General features: G+C 36.3%; 3 protein-coding genes across 3 annotated transcripts; 2 read left to right on the forward strand and 1 right to left on the reverse strand.

Moving 5' to 3' along the window:
- The first annotated feature begins 5761 nt into the window (after positions 1–5761).
- LOC124458377 lies at positions 5762–7765 on the forward strand. The gene is given in 3 exon segments (XM_047008403.1): positions 5762–5931; positions 6059–7418; positions 7420–7765. Coding segments are annotated over 3 exon segments (1815 nt in total). The 3' UTR covers positions 7705–7765.
- An 87-nt stretch (positions 7766–7852) lies between these two features.
- On the reverse strand, positions 7853–9397 carry LOC124458378. Its single transcript, XM_047008405.1, has one exon. It carries the CDS (start codon positions 9395–9397, stop codon positions 7913–7915), a length of 1485 nt encoding a protein of 494 aa, XP_046864361.1. The 3' UTR covers positions 7853–7912.
- Positions 9398–19795: 10398 nt separating this feature from the next.
- On the forward strand, positions 19796–21361 carry LOC124458379. The gene is made up of 2 exons (XM_047008406.1): positions 19796–20204; positions 20325–21361. The coding sequence occupies exons 1-2, from the start codon at positions 19796–19798 to the stop codon at positions 21359–21361; spliced, it is 1446 nt and encodes a 481-aa protein (XP_046864362.1).
- Positions 21362–22158: the final 797 nt, after the last annotated feature.

Here is a 22158-nt window from a genome sequence, read left to right on the forward strand (position 1 = left end):
ATAAAACTAATCCCGATTTAAATATCCAAGTTCACCACTACAACACTATATTTACGTTATAAGTTCTTAATACTTATTTTTCTTTTCCTTTTTTGTAAATATTTTATAATTTCCTAACTAAATCATAATCCTATTCATTGTAATTAATTTATTCATATCATATTACGTATCATATTACTTAACACTAACCATTCTGCACTGAAGATGGCATTCTGATAATGTCGAAACATGTTTGCTTTCAAAAAAATCGTCGTTTTTCTCAAGTGTTTTTTAAAATTGCTGCTAATTAAAAATTATGATCACAACACATGGAAAAAAACTTTAGAAAAGTCAATTGAATACCTTTTTTCCCTTAAAACAAACTCTGGTGTTCCTTTGATCAAACATAGAAGAAAAACATTTGTTCTTGGTTTTGTAGTAGCAGCATCAAGCATTAAAGAGTTGGCTCATATTCTCCTTACAAGGGAACATGATCCTTTCAAATACATTCTGACATACAAAATGTCCCAAGACCACCTTGAGCTGCTGTTTGCATGCATACGTGGTAAGAATGGCTTCAACAATAATCCAGATACTGTACAATTTAAGTCCAGTCTACGAAAAATTCTTTTAAGAAATTCCATCATTGGTTCCAAGCATGCAAACTGTTTGACTTTCGAAAATGAATCTGCTGGTTCTATTTTTTCATTAAAATGGAATAAAAGAAATGCTCCAGCCTTTGAAGTAGAAGAGATGACACCAAAGGACACACAATATGTCAGTAGTTTAGTTTCTGGATTAGAATCATGTTCACTGTCATCATACAAAGAAGCAATACTTGGATATATTGCTGGGTTTGTTGTAAAAAAGATAATCAATAGAATCACCTGTACTGAATGTGCAAGAGCTCTTTTGCTTAAGTCAAAAAAATCATCATCAGTTCATGATCATAAGTATTCACACTTCCAAACTACTACATCTTTATCTTTAATCAGTTTGAAGAATCGTGGTGGTCTTGTTCTCCCTTCTAATGGTGTGACCAAAATAATATTTGCATCTGAAAGAGCTTTTCAAGTCCTCATTCATGAAACTCGTTCAAAAAAACAAAAAATTTCCAGCAGGAGAGAAACTTGAAGACTATAATGGTTCATCTTATTAACCAAGAGCTTGCAGAAAAGAGCTTGTTTCCTGAACTCAACGAGCATGATGTTGATCACGAAGCAATAACTGAAGATCTACATTCATCACAGCTTGTCAAACAGATCATTGAAAAATACATTAATTTACGACTTTCGACCTATGGTAAGCAATATAATAAAGATATCCTCCACAAAAACAAAATTGGTGTTTGCCAGCAATCTATGAAGCTTGTTTTATTTCAAGGAATCTAGTCGACTTTGATGAACATCCACACCACAACCAAGTAAATGTAAATGCTAAAAAAATAATTAATAGTGGTTTATTGTAAATAGTGAAAATAAGCGCATTTTTACAACGATGCAGTCATATTGTTAATAGATCTAAAATTATGTTGTTCAGGTAAAATAATTCATATAAACCGTAAACGTTGTGTTCAAATCAAAGTTCTGGATAGCTGTTATGCGATTTTGTCGCTTTTTTTCTGTAAATATGTTTTTGGTTTACGATAAAAAGCGTAGAGAACAGCAAAGATGTAAATTAATAAATACTCACGATTAGTAGTTCATACTTATGTAACTCTCAGCCTTTAGTTTATGGTCGCAAAATACACGTTAAGACCGCTCTATCTGAAGTATTTAAAAATTTTACACATTTTAACAATATTAAAGAAATTACTCACCATTTTTAATGCAACTTCAGTAGAACAGCATCATAAAAACGCTCTCAAAGTCGATTTCTCTCAGCACATTAATGTTTTTATATGCCGCCATTGTGCTTTTGCCACCTTTGCAAATGGCGGCCGCGTAGAAATTTGCCTCACTCATTACTATACAAATTTGGCTGAGTCAGGTATCTAGTAGAATGGGTACTAGATCATTGGCGCAAAAGAGATACTTTTGCAAATATTTAACCGTATCGAAGAATTGTCGGATGCCTTGGCAAGTACTGAGGCATCTTCCAATAACTATGCTAGTGTTGAAGTTCACGACTCGGTTGAGAATGAAGTAAGAAAGACGTTTGGACAACATTCATTATCATCAGGTATGGAAGTAAATCAACCAAGTAATACAATGCTGTCGCATTGCACAAATCATGCATCCGTCACAGCTTCCTCTTCACATCTGGCAACTCCTTCCTACAATACCAGAAGATATTTCGGTCAACTATGAGATCAAATCGTCGGAGAAAATATTCTAAATCGAAAAAAGTTAGTACTGGGCCATTCTCGCGTGATCTTATGTTACTATCAGGTCCAGATGACAAGTATGTACCTCGTCAAGGAGGAAATGCTTTTCTGCAGGAAAATGGACACATCATCAGTGCGTTTGAATTTCACAAAGAGTGGACTGACATTGACGTAGAACTTGAAATACGCCAAGCTTTTCAAGGAACCCTGCCTGATGACGTGGAAATTGAGATTGTGCATTCTGTCCATACAGCAGTTCTCAAACCTACATTAGCTCAAGGTCAATATTTAAATGATTCTGTAATCAACAGAATCTTTAGCAACAACAAACCAGTTTATATTAGGCCATGTAGACAAATCCTAAATCAGCATAAATAAAGAGAAACGTAAAAGGTATAGTCTTCCAGAAAATGTGTTTGGGATGATGAATTATGGAGGCTATCAAATGATTCAAGTCTTAATGAAATCTTAACTAACAATTTTCAAGGTGGGATTTGAGAAAATATTCTTTTTTTTATTGTTTTGGAGTAAAATCTTATGAAAAATCTATAGCAGTATATATACGTGTTCTAGAGATGAAAAAAGATTAAAATATATAATTTAAAGCTTTTTATACATTGAAAGGAGCAAAATTGTGTAATGTCTATATTTCAGTATTTGTCATAAACACTTATTCATATATTGTAATTTATCAAGCAAATCAAGTTCAATTTGGAGAAACAAATCAAACTACTGTGGTCATAGATGAACCCTTCAAGCAACATAAAGCCATTAATGATAAGCAGCTTGATGATGCTGTTGCAGATATGACCAATCCTGAACCTTCTACTGAAATGCAAAACAACCAGTGTGAATTGTTTGAAACAAACTTGGAAGAACCATTTGATTAACAAGGTAACTAATGTTTCCATGCATATGAAAATAAAATGAGTCAGACATTGTTAAAGTTATTGACCCAGTTAAAGAATCAAATAATCACAACTACATTAAATAGTTTATAATAAAAACAACTAAACCACTAAAACCATGTTGTTTGAAATACAAATAGTTAAATGTATCCTTATATCTTCCTTAAGTCTTCCACAATATTCATCATTATCATCATCATCATCATCATCATCATCATCATCAGTATTTTTATTTTTATTTATATAGAGTATGCCAAAGAAACTATACAAACTAGTTGAATATTTTATAACTGTTATCTTTAATTGTATCCCAAGTACCCTAGCATTTTTCCATCAGTATCCTTATTAGTCCTTGCATTATTTGTATTATTGCTATTATTATTAGTACTACTATTAATATTATTAAACTGTGATAAATTTTATCTGCAGACATCAATCACTCACTTTTACCAAAAGTGTTATAAAAATAAATTTGTTACTTATGCCTGATAAAAATCTTTGTTTTTTTGTGATTGTAAAAAGTGCTATATTATTTGATTTGAAAGATGATGGAGACGTAAATATTGATGCAGATGGTGAATTGTACAGTGGTAATCAGCTTCATGAAAACAGTTTGGTTAAGGAAATCGCCATTAACCGCCACAATGTGTTAGCAGACATGATTATTGCGTTCAAGGACGAAAGTATTTTGGCGTGTTGCCTAGAGATTGTATTTATCGACGAAGCAGGAGATATCGAAAACGGAAGAGGTTCTGGTGTAAAACGAGAGGCGCTTAGCATATTTTGGAGAGAGTTTTATAACTCACTGGCTACTGGTGCTTCCGAAAAAGTCCCAGCTATACGTCATGACTACCAACAGAGTGAATGGAAAAGTATTGCTCGTATTCTTGTAGCAGGATTTATTAACTTTGGATATTTTCCTGTTACTTTGTCCAGTGCATTTATTGCTTCCTGTCTTTTTTCGGAGGACGCAATTCCTAAGGATTGGCTAGTAGAGTCTTTTAATCAATATATATCAAAGGACGAAAGTGAAACTTTAAAAAGAAGTATCAGTGATGAATGCCCCGACCCGTCATTGGACGAAGATGTAGCTGACGTGCTTTCAAGTTTTAAGTGCCGCAGGGTGATTAAAAAGAGCTCGATGCCAAAAATTATTGAGGAGTTAGCTCGTCAAGAAATAATACAGCGTCCAAAATACGTGGCTAATGCATGGTCACCGATCCTGAAGCAACTGAAAGGTTTTAAGCAATTTGAAACTGTTGAGAGTTTGGTGAGTTTTTATGGAGCAAAAAAGCCAAACCAGAAAAAGGTTTGCAAGCTTTTTATTTCAAGCCCAGCCTCTGATGCCGAACGGGAATGCTTCTCTCATTCAAAGCGGTTTGTTAAATCTCTTGACGACAACGTTATTAGTGTTTTTCTACAGTATGTTACTGGTAGCAACATCATTGCAGTTGATTCAATCGAGGTTGCATTTAGTGATGAATCAGGTAACGCACGTCGACCTGTTGCGCACACATGTGCTCCTCTACTGATAATACCATCAACTTACCAGTCATACAACGAACTGTCCGAGGAATTCAATAACATTTTTCGACGAGAAGCTGCATGGTCATTTTACATAGTTTAATAGATAATGGATAAAGACGAACAATTAAACAACAATGTTGTGGTTGAAGTTATACTATACTGTATACGTACGTATACAACTGTTCTGTTATAGTGTTCTTTTATCAAGAGTTTTACTTCACAATATCCCATTATATGATACATTTATGTAGTAAGAAATTGTTTTGTAGATAAATTATAGTGTATATTGTGTTTCTCTTCACCAAATGCAAGAACGGCACACCTCATAAAAAAATCCTTTGACTTCTAATATGTGACAATGAAAGCAGTTACGACGATTGTTGATAAAATGGTATATTTTTAAGGCTCAATTCATTCTAATAATCTTTCATTAAATAGTTTCTATTGTTACTGAAAAATATTTTGCAAATATTGACGAACTGTGAGGTAGTGGTGAATTCCGTGATTGCCGTCATCACTTAAAGGTTGCGGAACAAGGCGGCGTATTTCATTGACATGATCTTCGGTCAACTCAACTGAATTTTCAGGGACAACAACCATATTGTCCGTTTCGATATCACCTACCGCGCCATCAGGATCAATGCCATATAAATTTACATTATCAATATTAATGTCTGTTAAATCAGTTTCATTAAGCTCAGAACGCCATAGTGCTAGGGGCGACATACTCCGCATAGTTCGAAGTCCATGATGATTCCATTGGTTGACAAACTCATTGAGTGAGGCTTGTATTGCAGGAATGTAAACATGGTGCAGAGCATACAAATCAATTTCATCGTGCGCATCAAGAAGCTCGGTTTCCTCCATAAATTGGAATAGATCTTTATAATAGGAGGAACTCACTCTATAGGCCTTTTCAAATAAGAGTTGGGGACTAGGGCAAGTTTTAGCCCGCAAGCACGTCTGGGATTGTTAGTGGGGACAGGTTGTTATATTATTATAGTTGGAAAAAAAAGTGAAGATGGAAAGCGCGTTTGAGTGTAAAGATAAAAGTTTTTCGCTAAATGAAAGTGATATTCCCGGAGCTAAGCTACCTAAGCCGATTGAGGAATGCAATTGTGCAATTTTACGACGATGGCTTCTTTGCAGAGGAGCAAAAACCTCTGGTAAACTCTCTGATTTACGACTGAGGTCAGTAATTTACTTTTAATTTTAAGTTTTTATTTTTATATAATCTAACATTCATTTGATTTATTTCGTCCTTTTTATGAAGGAATTAAAAATCGTTTAACGAATAACTATATATTTTTTATTGCAGAGTCAAAAATTATATCGAACATAAACTGGCGGAAAAGTATCTATGTGACCCTGATGGAGGCGTTCATGTTTTGAAAAAGAAAGCACAAGCTGGTCTCCTACATCAGACATTGCCATCAGAAGTTAAAAGTTTTCCTACCACAGGATATAGTGCCGACCTAACAAATCTACCAAAAGTTACTTTTGGCACTGTATGGAAGTTTATGATAGACAGCATGGAATTCAAAAGACGACTTTCAACTGCTAAGCCTCTAGTGAAAGGCTATAATTTCTTTAAGTCAAACCATGTGCTGTGTTTGTATTATCTCCACAAGGATTCAAAACATTACATCAAAAGTCAGGTCTTGCCTTCAATGAAGAAAAAGATGGTATATACTTGTTACATTAAGCTTTCATCATTTGGCTTTGTTTTGTCAGCCAAATGTGGGTGCCCAGCAGGTGTGGATGGGAGATGTAATCACGTCTGTGCAACTCTTTTTTTCCTTGACTCTATTTGTAAGAAAAATAAGAAGTCATCTTCAGAAATTTCATGCATGTCAAAGCCATGTGAATGGAGTGTACCAAGAAAGAGAAAAGAAGAAGTGCAGCCAATTTCTGCAATGAAGTTCCAGAAATATGACTACAACAAAGAGAACAAAAAAGCAGAAGATAAATGCAAATACCAGGATGTCAGCTCCATTAACCAGGAAGGTTTAAATAGTAAAAACTTACAAAGCATTTTTAACAAATTTAAAGAACTAGAAAATGAGGTTAGGAAGTCCATTGGATGTTGTCACATTTTACCCCAGGATATCCCAGTTGAGAAGTATGAGAATGAACTCATATCTCCCATAAAAGTTCAAGACAACCCTATGGCAATGAGTGCCATTAAAGAGAGGATGGAAAAGATTAAGAAATGCCTTTTCATAGACTACAGAAAGGCCTCAGAAATTGAAAAAGAAACTAGAGAGCAATCCTTTAATAAGAAATGGCACCTACATCGACAATACCGCATTACAGCATCTAAATTCTATAGAGCTGCTGTACTTAAACAAACAACCTCACCAACAAAGGCCATTAATGAAATTTTGTATGCCAAATTTTCAGCAACGAAGCAAATGATAAAAGGACTAGAAATGGAACCAGAAATAATGAAGCAATACATAAAGGAGCAACACAAACGTGGACATGACAATTTGTCTGTGTCACAGTCAGTTCTGATTGTTGGCAAGCATGATGATGGTTTCTTAGGGGCTAGTCCTGATGGCTTGGTTTGTGATCCCTCGAACAATAATGAACCTTTAGGTATCCTAGAAATGAAGTTCATAGAAACATCTGAAAAGGAAAGTTTAACAGAAGCTGTCTTACGTAAGCATGTGTGTCAAGCACAAACTTGACAACAGTGGTATTACAATTAACAGAAACCACAAATATTTTTACCAAATACAGCAGGGAATGTATTTATCAGGGAGGAAGTGGGCAGACTTTGTGATTGCTGGATCTTGTTCACCTGGTATATATATTGAAAGAGTACCTTTTGACTCTAATTTCTGGTGCAATACTAAGGCAAAACTTAAGATTTTCTATGAAGAATTTATTATTCCTGAACTAGCATATCCAAAGATCAAGTATGGGCTGCCAAGAAACAATTTCACAGGAGATAATTAAATGGTGTAACTTGTAAAGATTTTTAAAACATAAATTACTAAGGATAAATAACAGTTGAAAATTTAATATCTGTCAAAATATAATTAAAAAAAGGGCTTTTTTGCTGTAAATCTGTTTTTAATCACGATACTGAATTTCTAAATTATCATTATTGAAATGGCTTGTTTTATTTATTTATCAATTTTAAACATGAGAATGAAGGCAAAATCTAACAAACAAGTGGTGGCAAAAAATTAGCCAATGCTGCTATGACCACAAGTGCATCTGATGCTAATGGGGCCATAGTGATAGGGATCTTTCTATCTAATATGTGCCAGTTTTTTAGTCTTTCCATTTGTCGTTCAACATGTATGCGCAGGCTAGGTATAGCTTTGTTCTTGTTAATTTCTTCTTGTGTAAATTGGGTTTTCTTTTGGAGAAAAGAAGGAGCTTCAAGAAATGCACCAACTGACGCAAGTTCATCTTTTATGTTAAAGCCTCTGTCTGCCATGACACTATCTCCAGGGGAGAGAATGTCCAAGAAATTGCTTTTTTTAACTATTTCCAAATCAGAAGTGCTTCCAGGGAATAACTCACTGATGTACGACAACACACCACTAGGTGTGATTCCAATTAAAACCTTCATTGTTGGTCTGCTTTTGTAAGAAGAATAACAGGCAGACTGATTGTTCAAAGCTGATGGCCTTTCCATCTCAATCTCTGTGCAATCAATTACAATAACTACCTGGGGGAAGAGCTGTTTGAATGCAGGGGGGCTGTAATATTTGATTGTATCTCTTTCTGGCATTCTGATTAATGACCCAAGTTTTGCACGGAGCAGTTTTATCCACTTGCGAATGATGTTCGAGACTGTACCAACTGCCACGCCAAATCGGTGAGCCAAGTCCTTTTCAAAAAGGCCCAATCTTAATCTCATTAAAACCAAAATATATTCTTCATAACAACTTAGTGCTCTTGGCCTACCAAGCTTTGGTCTTCTAATCTGTGTGTCATCTGTATTATCACCATTAATATCAATTCTTGACTCCTCAACTAAATTGAAACAAAATGTCAGCATTTTGTAGTTAGATAAACCAGTATAGAACTCTATATCAGAATCACTTGATTTGTATTTGTCAATATCAAATCTACTTTGTCGTTGTTGTTGTCTTGCCAGGTTGCTTTTGGTGATTTCAAGTAATTTTGTTAAACGCAGCAGTTCACTTTCGAGAAATATTTGTTCTTCTATAATTTGCTTTTTAACGTCTTGAAGTAGCAGGACATGGTCCTTAGCTTTGCAGAAACATGCCAAGTCTGTCTGAGTAGCAGAAGATTGAAGATGAGATGCTTGGTCGTTTTGTAGTTGTTCGCTTTCAATATCAACTTCATAATTTTGCATAAAGTTCTTTCTCTTGCGTTTGTGTTTACTAATTTTTTCCTGACTGGCTCTGGTTATCTCTCTGCGTTGTTCTTTATGTACAGTCCACGGAAAAACAGACGGAAGATGAGTTCTGCTCAATTTTTTCCCGCCTTCCCAGTGATCACAACAAATCCTTGTGTTCGGAGACGCCACTTTGAGGTTATCGTTTCTTATTAGAACATCGTATTTTTTACGCAGTTCTAAATCCTTTGGCAAGCAATAAAATTTGAAATCGCGAGGCTTATTTCTGTGGCTGTCGCTACAACCTGGCACACAGCAGTTATACTTTGGCATTCTTGCTAAATCACATAAACACTTCATCAACATATGTATAAACACTGCACTTCTATTCGCGAGGTAATTTTGTGTCCCCGGTAACGATCCCAGAAACGCTTGCAGGCAAAAATCGCCTTAGTCCCCGCCTCATTTTTGAAAAGGCTTATTCACCTCCGCCCAAAGGCGCTCAATTCTTTGGTTATGCACGCTGCGTCCGGCTATGAAGCTTCCTCTGTTTAGACCTCTATTAGCTATCATAAACCGTGCAACGTGTACATTTTCCACCCCCCCCCTATTGCCACGTACGCGAGATGGAATCCCAAATCTTTGTGCACCATTGACAAAACATTGCAAAACAGTATGCGCAAGATTGTTCGTGAAGCATTTCAAATAAATAATAGTTCTGCTATAGCCGTCGATGCAACCATGCGTTTGTGATTGGAGTCAATGTGCCAGAGATGATTTGGTTTCCTCACATTGTACACCCGCCTTTGTATAGCGTATCTCCGTCTTATGGCACGGTTAATAGGGTCAATAGTTTCTAATGCTTCCTAACTCTCCACCTTTGGATATGAATACCCCGACCACGCAAAGCTCCTCTTACGTAAGTTTCGCCAGAGAAGGCTGTCAATCTTAAAATATCTCTAATGTATCTTTCAAGCTCTTGTTTTGTTATGTCACAGTAAGTGTTTGCTATACCATAGTGTATTCTTCTGTAAAGAGTTTTGGCACTCACTCCCAAGCAACTGGCAATGGCTTTCCAATTCATACCCGTACTGCGTAATTCTTCAATTTGGTCTGCTGTAACAATGTATCTACGTCTGCCTCCAGAGCTTGCTTCTTGCGGGACTGGAATTCTACAAATTATCGCAACTTGCTCATTACATAAAGTAATCTGTGTTAGCAGAAATTGAAGTTTTTCTCTTAATATATTGAGTAAGTTTGCTATCAGCGGCGATATGGGATGTTGTTGATTTCTAAGGACTAAAGAGATGGCCATTATTATTCGAATATGTCCTTCAAGGCGATCACATAAATGTTCTAAAAAGTTGAAGTTACCAAGAATATCGTTCCTATCTATACGTTCTATACAGTGTTGTATCGGGAATAACAAATTTTCTAAATCTTCGTCAACAGCTCTTGAGACGTTTGACATTTCTAATAAAACCACAGCAATGAAATGAAAAAGCTTCGCTATCTTTCTCTTAGTTTATAATCAGACTTAGTTTTTGATTTTTAATTGCCAAAAAATTCTCGACTCCAATAAAATTCTCGACTGTAAAAAAAATTCTCGACTGTAAAAAAAAATTCTCGACTGTAAAAAAAAACTCGACTCCAAAAAAATTCTTCACTACTTTTGTCCACTATGGCTTTCCATACATGCAGTTCTCGTGGGGAGGTTATTTTCCATGAGAACTCAGATTTAATGCAAACAACGCACCATGCTAGTTCTTTGTCAAAAAGAAAAATTACACAAAGTAAAAAAGACAAATCGACACAAATTGGAAAGCCGTGCAGATGCTACAATCATCGAAAACAATTTAAAAGTGTCGCTGCTCAAACATTCATAACGGCAGAGAGACTAAAGGCAGACCTTTTTACAAAAAGTGCAAAAATGACATCCACTAGTTCACAGACAGATGAAACAAAAGCCACTCTGGGTTGTGTACAGTCACCTTTTGGCACATCTGATATTGGTCTTGACGATAACAGATTTTCCAAAACTGTGGACAAAAATGATAGAAATGAATATGATCAGGAGCAAGATACAGATAGTGAAGAATTCGTACTTGGAGATACAAATAGTGAAGACTCAGAGTTCGAAGACAATATTAACAGCAATGTAGAATCTAAATGCACGAGTAAGATTTTGTCACGCAACAAGCTTCTGCAAGATCAAAGGAAATTTATTGTGTTTGACGATTCCGTGGTTGAATGTTTCAATTGCTGCTCTAAATGTGGTAGTAAATGCCTTGTTAGCGTAGCAAACACCATTGGAACCTTTTCCAGAATATCCGTTCAATGCTTACTAGACAAAACCCATAGCTTTACATGGTGCACAGGCCCCTTGTGTAATAGACTACCGGTATTTCACCTGATGCTGGCCTCAGGCATCTTGGCCACAGGGCTAGAATGTGGCTAGGTTCTTCGACTTCTCAGTGCATTGAAAATAAAATGTTTCACACGTCGTGAATTTTCAAGATTGCAATCGGTGTATGTTATACCTGCCGTGTTCAATGTTTGGGGTTGTGAGAAAAGAGATTGTTACAAAAACTAAAAGAACAAACTTGCTGTATTGCGTCAGATATGCGAGTAGATGGCCCAGGTCACAGCGGGTTGTTTGTTTCCGGGAGTTCTTTGGACGTCGATAACAATGTCATACTTGATACACAGATCATAAAGGTTATGAGAGCCTAATAACATATTATAATGATTGCCTGAAAATATTCTGTTGATGTAATATAGTCTTCTTTCGTATGATATTTCTCTATACTTTATCAATACTCAGAGCACTGAAGTCAAGAATTCCAACGCCATGGAGCTAGAATCCATCAAGCGTCAACTTGCATACCTTTAAAATGGTGACGTTGAAATTATCAAGCTTGTGACTGACAGACACATCCAGGTTACATCTTACATGGCTAAGGAGAAGCCAGAAATAGAACATGTTTATGATGTTTGGCATGTGGCCAAAGGTGCAGCTAATTCTCTATTTGCAAGTATTAATCACTCAAATATAAGTGCATCAGTTGTGAATCAAATCACTGGAATTGTGAATCATGTGATAAAGTAAGATGTATTTAAATTGAACCTTTTAGGAGAGAAAGAGGTTACTTAAACTTGTAAAAAAAGAAGAAATTTTGTGCAATTAAGCCTTGGATTGGGGTAACTACATTTAAAAAATATATATCATGCCATTCCAGAGGAGTATGAGTGACACTTGTAGCTATATCTTAAACTTTATCTAACAGTCCATCATAAATCATTTGTATTGGGTGGCAAGCTCCAGCAGCACTGAAATTGAAAAAGAAGAAAATTGGAAAAGTTTGGCAAATCACATTGCTGATATTCATACTCACGAAGACAACAAGGTGCTTACCAAATGCTTGCATGAAGCTACTGAACGGCAATAGTTAAAAAAAGGTTAAGGGTAGTATCTAGCTCCGATTCGTTCATGGAGACTTCATTACTATTAACAAAAAAATAAGTGCACAGTGCACCTGTTCTTTAACAAGTCTCAAAGCATTTGCATGTATATTATAATCTTGCTTCTTATCAATGTATTCATAAGACTGACCTCTTTATACTTTTGAAGGTGGTGCAGCTCATAAGAAACTAACTGAACTTATTTCAAGACCAAGATTGATAAATGCAGTTAGAAAGTTGTCAAGTCACCAACAAACATCAGGCTTGGAGGCAAAGCATTCACTTGATAATCTTTTTGCATCAAAAAATACATACTATCCATATCACTCACTCATGGCCAGTTGAAATCATGCATTTTTTCTCACATATTTTACTTTAAAAAAGGGTTGCATTGACCAATAAAGAGTAATGTGTTATTCCAGCCTATACAGTTACCCATTGTGAATTTTTCAGGTTATTTTGTGCCAATTTATATTACAATGAAAATGCTAATAGACCCCAAGCAACAACACAAAAAGGTGAAAAAAGATGGTCAGTTGCATACCCTAAAGCTCACAAAGGAGAAAAAGATGTAGTTAAACCAATAAGCGACTGTCCTAACTACAGTAAGAGTTAATAGACAAATCAGAATCATTAATGACAAAATGTTAATGCGAAATACATTTAACATTTTCAGATTATGTGCAAGATGTTCAGACTGAGTGTGAGACTTCGCAAAGATTTCAACACCACAAAAATAGCATTGGAGAATGCAAAAACACTGCTTCCAAAGGAACCTCCCTCACTTGTGGAAACATACTTGTGTGGGAAGCAAAGGCAGCCAAAAAATGAAGTCATGACTCGCAGACACAGTAGATTCACAACGCCTGCTTTGCCCAACGATAAAATTAATGACATAGTATGTCTTTGCAAGGGAAAATGTGCTACAAGCACATTGATGTTATTGTAGGAATAAAAATCGTCCATGTACGGAAAGTTGTGGTTGCCAAACCATAAAATGCAACAATAGATGATGAAAATTTAAAAGCCTTGAAATCTCAAATACCTCAAATCCAATTTCAATTTACTTGGCATATTTGAAATGAGTGTAAAGTGCATCAGATGACCAATACTTCCCTCGTATGCATTTGTACATGCAAGATGGAAATGGCCTTCGACATTTCTTGCCAAGAATATGAAAAATCCATCTCAAACATCTTCGATACGCAACATGACGGTATATTTTGTGTATGACTGCAAATTTGTCATCACCTAATGGACTGTTTTCTTCAATATACTGCCAAGTATCTATTTCAAGGACGTTTGCCGATATGTTTTGATTGAAGGAAGCAAGTTCAGTCACGCAAGACAAGCCTGCATCCTGTGCCCATTTAAGTTTACCATCATATTCGTCATATTCAACCGCTTTTTCATGACAGCAAAAGCATTCAATCGTTTTTGCCATCAACTCACAATGGCCGCATTTACACCAACTGAGTGAAGTTTTACGCCAACTATACATAGCTTCAACTCCTCGTCTATCTGATCATCTACTTCGCTCGACGAAGAACTTTCTGAGTCAGAATTCTCACTCTCTACAAATTCATCTGGCATTGGCTCAAACATATATGGCTGAACCATAGCATCTTTGTTAATATTTTCCATTTTCAGGGCTGTAACAGCAGTGAAAAGTCCCAAACTTTGCGTAATAAATGAGAATGATTGTCAATTTGCAATATAAACAATATTCATTAGGAAAAGTCTCCCTGTTGTGACGTCACATATGAAATCTAATTAATTTGGCTGCTCATTTCAAGATGGCGGAACAGCCCTTGAAATAAGCAAACTTTCATTGTAAATTGCGCTTTAAATATATATTTTCAAACCGGAAAAATAATGTTTTACGCAATACTAAACTGCAATGAATGATATAGCGACATGAAAAAATATATGTCCCATGTCCTTTAAGTCCATTTCTAATCATCTTTGTGGTGCTCTGCAAGTTGTAACAAGAATGCAGAAGAATTCTTGGAAAATTGGAAGTCTATCCTTAACCAACAACAAGCATTTATGGAGAGGGAACACATATTTTCATCAATGTTGCCACCAACAATTAACAAAAACAGAAACAAGCAGAAGTGGTTATCTTCTACTTCACAAGCATATCTTGCTGCAGAGAAGGTGATTTGTGACAAGAGGCTTCTAAAAGACCTGCAGAAGCTATCTGAGTTTTGTCACACAGGAGAGTTGGAGGTTTACCATTCCCTTTTACTGAAATACTGCCCAAACCGAGAGCATTTTTCATTTCCTGGAATAGTAGCCCGCACTCAGCAGCATTAGATCACAACAACAATATTAACAGTTATAAAGCAGTCATTAAGTCAGGGACAAAAAAAAGGGCAAGACCGTTAGAAAATGATTTTTGCTAAAACAAAGAAGCAATAGGTTGTAAAAGCAATGAAAGAAAAGAAAGAGTACCAGTACATTGATAAACTACTTGCCAAGGTTGTGAATGCATGCAAAACTGAGGAGATTGAACTTGTACATCATGGCGAGAATCTTCCAAAGAACATTTCTAAATTATGTCCACCCAGGAAAGAAGTAATTGTAAAGGAACATCAGTCTAGATTTGCATAAAATGTCAGTGGTGACCTAGCAGGGCCAATAGAGCCCACTGCCAAAGGTGGATTCAAATATGCTCTATCATTTGTAGATGATTTTTCAGGTATAAATATGGTCTATTTTCTGAAGCAAAAAAGTGACACATTAGAAGCTACAGAAAAGTTCCTAGCTGACGTGGCGCCTTACGGAAAGTCAAGAGGTTACGAAGTGACAACGGAGGTGAGTTTCTTAATGACGAATTCAAGTGCCTAATGAGAAAGAAGTCCATTAAACATGAGACTAGTGCGCCGTACTCACCCCATCAAAACGGCACTGTAGAAAGAGCACGGCGTAGTTTATTCAGCATGGCAAGGTGTCTATTAATAGATGCTGCATTACCAAAATACTTGTGGACGTATGCCGTGATGGCTTCTGCATACATCCGAAACAGATGTTTTAATACACGATTGGGGAAGACACCCTATGAAGCACTTACTGGGAAGAAGCCAAATTTGAGTAGGATGCATGTTTTCGGCTCAACATGTTTTGCATATGTACAAAATGCAAAAAAAGCTTGATGACCGTAGTATAAAAGGGACCTTTGTTGGGTACGACAAAGGAAGCCCAGCGTATCTAGTGTATTATGCAGGTACTAATAAAGTTGAAAAGCACGATGCGTAAAATTCCATGACAATTTTAAGGTTCAGCAAATTGATTCAGATGATTTTGTCTTAAGCGGACAAAAGAATGCTAAGAGCGAAAATAATAAACCTGAATTACCTAGTACAGTAGAGGCAAAACAAGATAGTTCTAACAATGAAATTGTACAAGCAAGTGATGACTCACAAATACAGGAAAGTCATGAACAAGATACGCAAATACGATATCCGACAAGAGCACGTAGCAAACCAAATTATTTTGGACAAACCAAAACAGAGGATAATATTAATATAACAGTAGATTACTGCAATAGACTAGCAGACATTCCAGTGAATTATGAACAAGCATATTCTTTGCAATTCACATATCAAATTCACGTATCGAATTTGCTGATACTATTTACCAAAACGTGTCGTTCTTGGAGAGTAAAAAATTCTCTTTTATTAAACGTGGGAAACTAAATGATTTCTTTATGGAAATGAAAAAATACATGAATACATGTAAGCATTAAAAGCACCAGATGCAGCCAAATGGCAGGAAGCCATGGGTGTAGAAATGAAAACATTACTGGACAATGAGACATTTGAAATTGTACCACAACCTAAGGATAGGCAAATAGTGGGGGCAAAATGGGTATATACAATTAAGACAAACCAGAAAGGAGAGGAAACATACAAAGCAAGATTTGTGGCTAAGGGTTACTCTCAAGTGCAGGATATTGACTGTCAAGAAACGTTCGCACCCACAGCACGAATGAGTTCAGTTCGCACGCTATTACAAAGCACGGTTCAGAAAAATATGCTTATTCACCAAATGGATGTGAAGACTGCCTACTTAAATGCGCCTATTGATTGGGAAATCTATATAGAACAGCCCGAAGGTTTCGAGAAAATAGGTAACAAAGGTGAAAAACTAGTTTGTAAATTAAAAAGTCACTATATGGACTCAAACAGAGCGGTAGAAATTGGAATTTATTGCATGAATTCCTAATCCAGGAAAAATTTGTTCAGTCACTCGCAGATCCATGCCTATATGTTCATACGATTGATGATAAGCGATGCATTATTGTTATTATATGGGTAGATGATATCATTTTAGCAGCAAGCAACGCAGATTTAAGATGACTGACTTAGGAGAACTAAAATGGTTCTTAGGTGTTGAATTTCAAAGAAGCGAAAACTGCATGAAGATGAACCAATGCCGTTACCTTCAGAAAGTTCTTTCGAAGTTCAAAATGTCTGATTGCAAACCAAAGCCAACTCCATGTGTTTTGGGTAAGGAGTCCCCTGAATTGAATGATCCTAAGGCAAGCATAGGGCAAGCATAAGGCAAGCATATCCTAAGGCAAGCATAATTGAATGAAAGGGCAATAATAGGAAGCTTAATTTATGTGATGACCGGTACACGACCAGATTTGTGTTATGTTGTAACAAAACTGTCTCAGAAAATGTCCAAACCCACACAAGCAGACCTTCGTATAGCAAAGCACGTGTTGAGATACTTAAAAGGCACGTGTAGAGATACTTAAGAGTTAGGGTTGATATTTCAAAAATCGAGTCAGCCACTAGCACTTAAAGATTTAGTGATTCAGATTGGGGAGCGTCTATAGAAGATAGACGAAGTATTACAGGTTATAACTTCCAGCTTTCACAACAAGGACCACTGATATCATGGAAAAGCCGAAAACAACCAACAGTTGCATTGTCAACGTGCGAAGCAGAGTATGTTGCACTTGCTAATACAGTGCAGGAAGCAAAGTTCTTAATGCAACTCTGTCAAGATACGAAGGTAGGTATAAACGAAGATAAGTCATTAATTATGATTGATAATCAAGGAGCAATGAACTTAGCAAAGAATCCAGTCCATCACCAGAGATCCAAACATATTGACATAAAATACCACTTCATCAGATCAGAAATACAGAAAGGTAGAATTAACTTAGAATATGTAACCAGTGAAGAAAACATAGCAGATATTTTTACAAAACCAGCCAGCAAAAACAAATTGGAGAAATTTGAGCAGACAATTTTAGGAAAGATATGATAGGAATTATAAAGTACGCATAAGTAAGACCAAACGGTAAGTATCAGTTTAGGAATGCAAATATTTTATACTCAGAACATAAGAGCAAGTGGGGGTGTTAAGATATGCTCTCATATTCTTCCCGTAATTAGTAAATAATTAATTCAAGTGTAAGTAATTAGATGACTAATGTTAAGAGATACTTATAATGTTATCAAGACAATATTTTTTATAGTTCCTAGTAGTTTTCCGTTGACGTCAATAAACCATATTTGCTAGCAGAACCCAAAATAAACTTACGTAAATTTTGTATAAATAGAAGTAGTTAACTCATTGTAAAATAGAAGACGTTGAACATTAGATGTGATCGTATAGTTATCTGTAACATTTGTTGGTGTTAGTCAAATTATACTAAAGAAGGTACATGGCTACATCACAAAATCTAACACTGATGAGCTCTGATATTGAGCGAAACGGTCAAAAATCTATAATTTATGAGCAAGAATGTTAGCTCATTCCAGTAATAAATATTTTAGAAGACCAACTGCAAAAACGCAGGAAATAGCATTTTTCGCAATCCAATTTTAAAATTTTATTGGGGGGGGGGGTACATGCTGCTGGACCCACCGAGAAAAGTCACGCTAACGGTGCGACATTGTGCCTAAGTTCATATACGAAGCTGGATCCGCCCCTGATTAAAATATTATTAAAATTATTGATATAATAATATTAACACCGATCATATTAACAACACACCAAAACCCATGGCAATGCATTCCACCCCATATAATCACATTAATCCACCCGCTAATCCAATTAGATGCTCTAAGCGTCTACAAGCTAAAAGCACATGTAAATAGTAATTTCCTTATTCTTATGAAGGTCAAAAGCTTAATAAAAATCATTTTATACAATTCAGAGAATCTTTTATTTTTATACATTAAATATGCCTGGATTACCAATCTTTAAACTTATTATAAATTGTATATACAGTTTGTTTATTGCGCTCACTGCGCGTGCGTAGTTTGAGCACTCTCGGATTATGTAGAGAGCTTCTTAATGATACGTTGACTGTGTTCGCGATAAGCAAAGCTCACCTTTATAGGTTTGAGCACTCTGGTGACTATAATACAAGCCATACAATGTGTAACCATACTTCCTGTGGCCCAAGTGCAGGAGTCACCATTGCACTGTGGTGATAGCAGGGAGGGCGCATTGTTTATACACTTTGTATATTACGCTCACTGCGCGTGCATAGTTTGAGCACTGTCGGATTGTGTAGAGAGTCTCATATGGAGACGTTCACTGTGTTCGCGATATGCAAAGCTCACCTTTATAGGTTTGAGCACTGTGGTGACTCTACAATACAACCCATACAATGTGTAACGGTAACACTTTGTATATATTAGTATAATATATATACATATATATATTAGTTAACTACTCACATGCATGATTTCCCAGCAAGACATTTTACAAAATTAATACCGAATAGTATTGCACGAGGATGTTATTTTATTAATAATTCACGCTATAAGTTTGTTGATGTTTTCATCAAGAGTGATCATCTTCAGAAGGAGATAAAGTTCAAAGCTTTTGCAGTGAAAAACAACATAGATGTAAAAATATCTATATTTTCTATTGCGACCTAGCTGAAGTATGTTGCTGGAAGGTGTGTGTGTATAAAATTTGTTTTGGAAAAATTGGGGACATGAACATAAAGGTTCAAACACGAGTGGGACCTTCTGTTAAGATATCTATTCTGTGCTGTAGACCTGAACAGAATTCATTACGAAATTAAATACACGTAAATGTAAATAAGTATGCCCATTATTTAAGGAGCCTTTGCATTGAACCCCAGCAGTGTTGTGTAAAACCTCCTTAGGTTAGTATATAGAAGATATAATAAATATTTAATAAAACTTTTACAACAATTTACACAACACTCAGAATGTCGGTGCTCTCACTAGTCTATCCTATCAAGTGTCTTCCGCATCTTATGCTGTGATGGAGAAAGTTTTAAGACCACAACGTTTTGACACCAATCCTAACGCTCAAGACGCTGCTAGATCGTGGTTGCACTGGTTTGCTACTTTCCAAAATTTTGTAGCTGCTATACCTAACGAAGAAGTGAACAAATTAAAGGTTCTAGTCAATTATGTTTCTACCGACGTTTATCAACTTTTCTGTGAAGCGACAACCTACGAGGAAGCTATAGAATTGTTAAAAAATCTCTATGTTAAGGTTCCTAATGAGATATTTTCGCGACATAAGTTAGCTACTCGTAAACAACAATCTGGCGAGAGCCTGGATGAGTATTTGCAAGAATTAAAATCGCTAAGCAAAGATTGTAATTTTCGTAGCGTGACATCAAATCAATATCGAGACGAGGCTGTACGAGACGCGTTTATAGCAGGTCTTCTTTCAACTAACATCCGCCAACGTCTTCTCGAGAATAAAACATTAGACCTTCAGACAGCTTTTGATCAAGCCTGAGCCTTAGATACAGCACAGAGAACTTCTGAAACTTATGCAGACGGAATTCCAATAACAGCTGCTGCTCTATCAAACAAGGACGGGGAGAATTCGTTTATTAATCAACGGGCATTCGAAAACCAAGATAAAACTGATCAATCTGACGGACATCAAGAGAACAACGGCATAGTAAGGTATGTTGCCGCCTCTTCTAGATCAGCGAAATGTTTCTTCTGCGGTAATCCACCACACCATCGTTCCGCATGCCCGGCTAAAGACGCCTATTGTTATAAATGTAAAAAGAAAGGACATTTCCAAAGAGTATGTAAATCGGTCGCTCCTCAGGCTTCGTATATAGCATTAGCATCAACTAAACATACAGTAGCAAAGTCACTAAAGAAAGCCTGTATTGATGTCTTGATTAATGGAAAATCTTGCGAAGCTCTAATTGATTCGGGAAGTAGACATAATTTTATACATCCTAAAGTTGCAAGTAATCTGGGATTGAACGTTTATACAACCCAAGAGAAAGTAACAATGGCTGCATCCTCGTTTTCCTCTAAAATTCAAGGCTATTGTCTTGCAGATATTATACTTAAAGAGCGAGAGTATGCGAAAGTAAAACTGTTTGTCTTAACAAATTTATGTATGAACGTGATATTAGGACAAAATTGGCAGGAAAAACATGAAAGCATAATTATTGAGTATGGGGGAAAATCGCCCTCTTTAACGATATGTGGTTTATCAACTATAAATATAGGGCCACCGCCGTTGTTTCAATTTTTGTCTGAAGATTGTAGACCGGTAGCTGCAAAATCACGAAGATACAGTGCCGAAGACAGAGCGTTCATCGCAACAGAAGTGTCGAAATTGCTTGAAGAAGGGATTATTGAAGAAAGTGACTCTCCCTGGAGAGCCCAAGTCGTTGTAACCAAGAACGAAAGACAAAAGAAAAGACTAGTAATCGATTACTCTGAAACAATTAATAAATTTACTCAGTTGGACGCTTATCCGATGCCAAGAATAGATGATACAGTAAACACAGTTGCCCAATATAGTGTCTTTAGCACTGTAGATCGTAGAAGTGCATACCATTAAGTACCTATCAAAAATAAAGAGAGAAAGTACACGGCTTTTGAAGCTAACCATCGACTTTATCAGTTCCGTAAAATCCCATTTAGTGTAACTAATGGAGCGGCAGCCTTTCAACGATCAATGGATACTTTCATATCCGAAGAAGCTTTAGAAGATACTTTCGCGTATTCAGACAATATTACTATATGCGGTTACAATCAGGAGCATCATGATAAAAATTTGGAACTTTTTATGAAAGCAGCGAGGAAACGTAACCTAACATTTAATGAAAGCAAGTGCGTTTTTTCGGTAACTTGCTATGCATGTTAAGGACTTGATTGTAAATGATGCTGGAAAATGTGGGGTTTCAATTGATGGCACCTGGCAGAAGTGAGGATACTCTTCACACCATGGTGTTGTCACGGTAATTTCCCTTGATACCAAGAAGTGCCTTGACGTAGAAGTGCTTTCTGACAAGTGTCAGCAGTGTATCAGGTGGAGGAAGAAACAAAGTGATGCTAGATTTAAATAATGGGAGGCAACTCATGTTTGTAAAATAAATCATACTGGGAGTTCTGGCAGCATGGAAATGGCAGGTGCACTGAGGATGTTTGAAAGGTCCTTTGCTACAAGAGTGTTGAAGTATAAACATATGCTTGGCGATGGTGATTCATCTACATATAATGCAGTCCTAGCAAGCAAACCATATGGAGAAGATTGTCTACCAAATGAATTGGAGTGCATTGGGCATGTGCAGAAAAGAGTGGGAAGTAGGTTGCAAAGACTCATAAGTACTAGTAAAGGAAGAAAGCTCGCTGATG

Source organism: Xenia sp. Carnegie-2017, unplaced genomic scaffold, assembly GCF_021976095.1.
Source record: "Xenia sp. Carnegie-2017 unplaced genomic scaffold, XeniaSp_v1 HiC_scaffold_6, whole genome shotgun sequence".
Taxonomy (NCBI): Eukaryota; Metazoa; Cnidaria; class Anthozoa; order Malacalcyonacea; family Xeniidae; genus Xenia; species Xenia sp. Carnegie-2017.

Coding starts and splice junctions, on each gene's coding strand:
- LOC124458378 (XM_047008405.1), bottom strand. CDS start 9,397: ATGCCAAAGTATAACTGCTGTGTGCCAGGTTGTAGCGACAGCCACAGA.
- LOC124458379 (XM_047008406.1), top strand. CDS start 19,796: ATGGAGAAAGTTTTAAGACCACAACGTTTTGACACCAATCCTAACGCT. Junction 20,205..20,324: donor ACGAGACGCGTTTATAGCAG/GTCTTCTTTCAA, acceptor AAACTTATGCAG/ACGGAATTCCAATAACAGCT.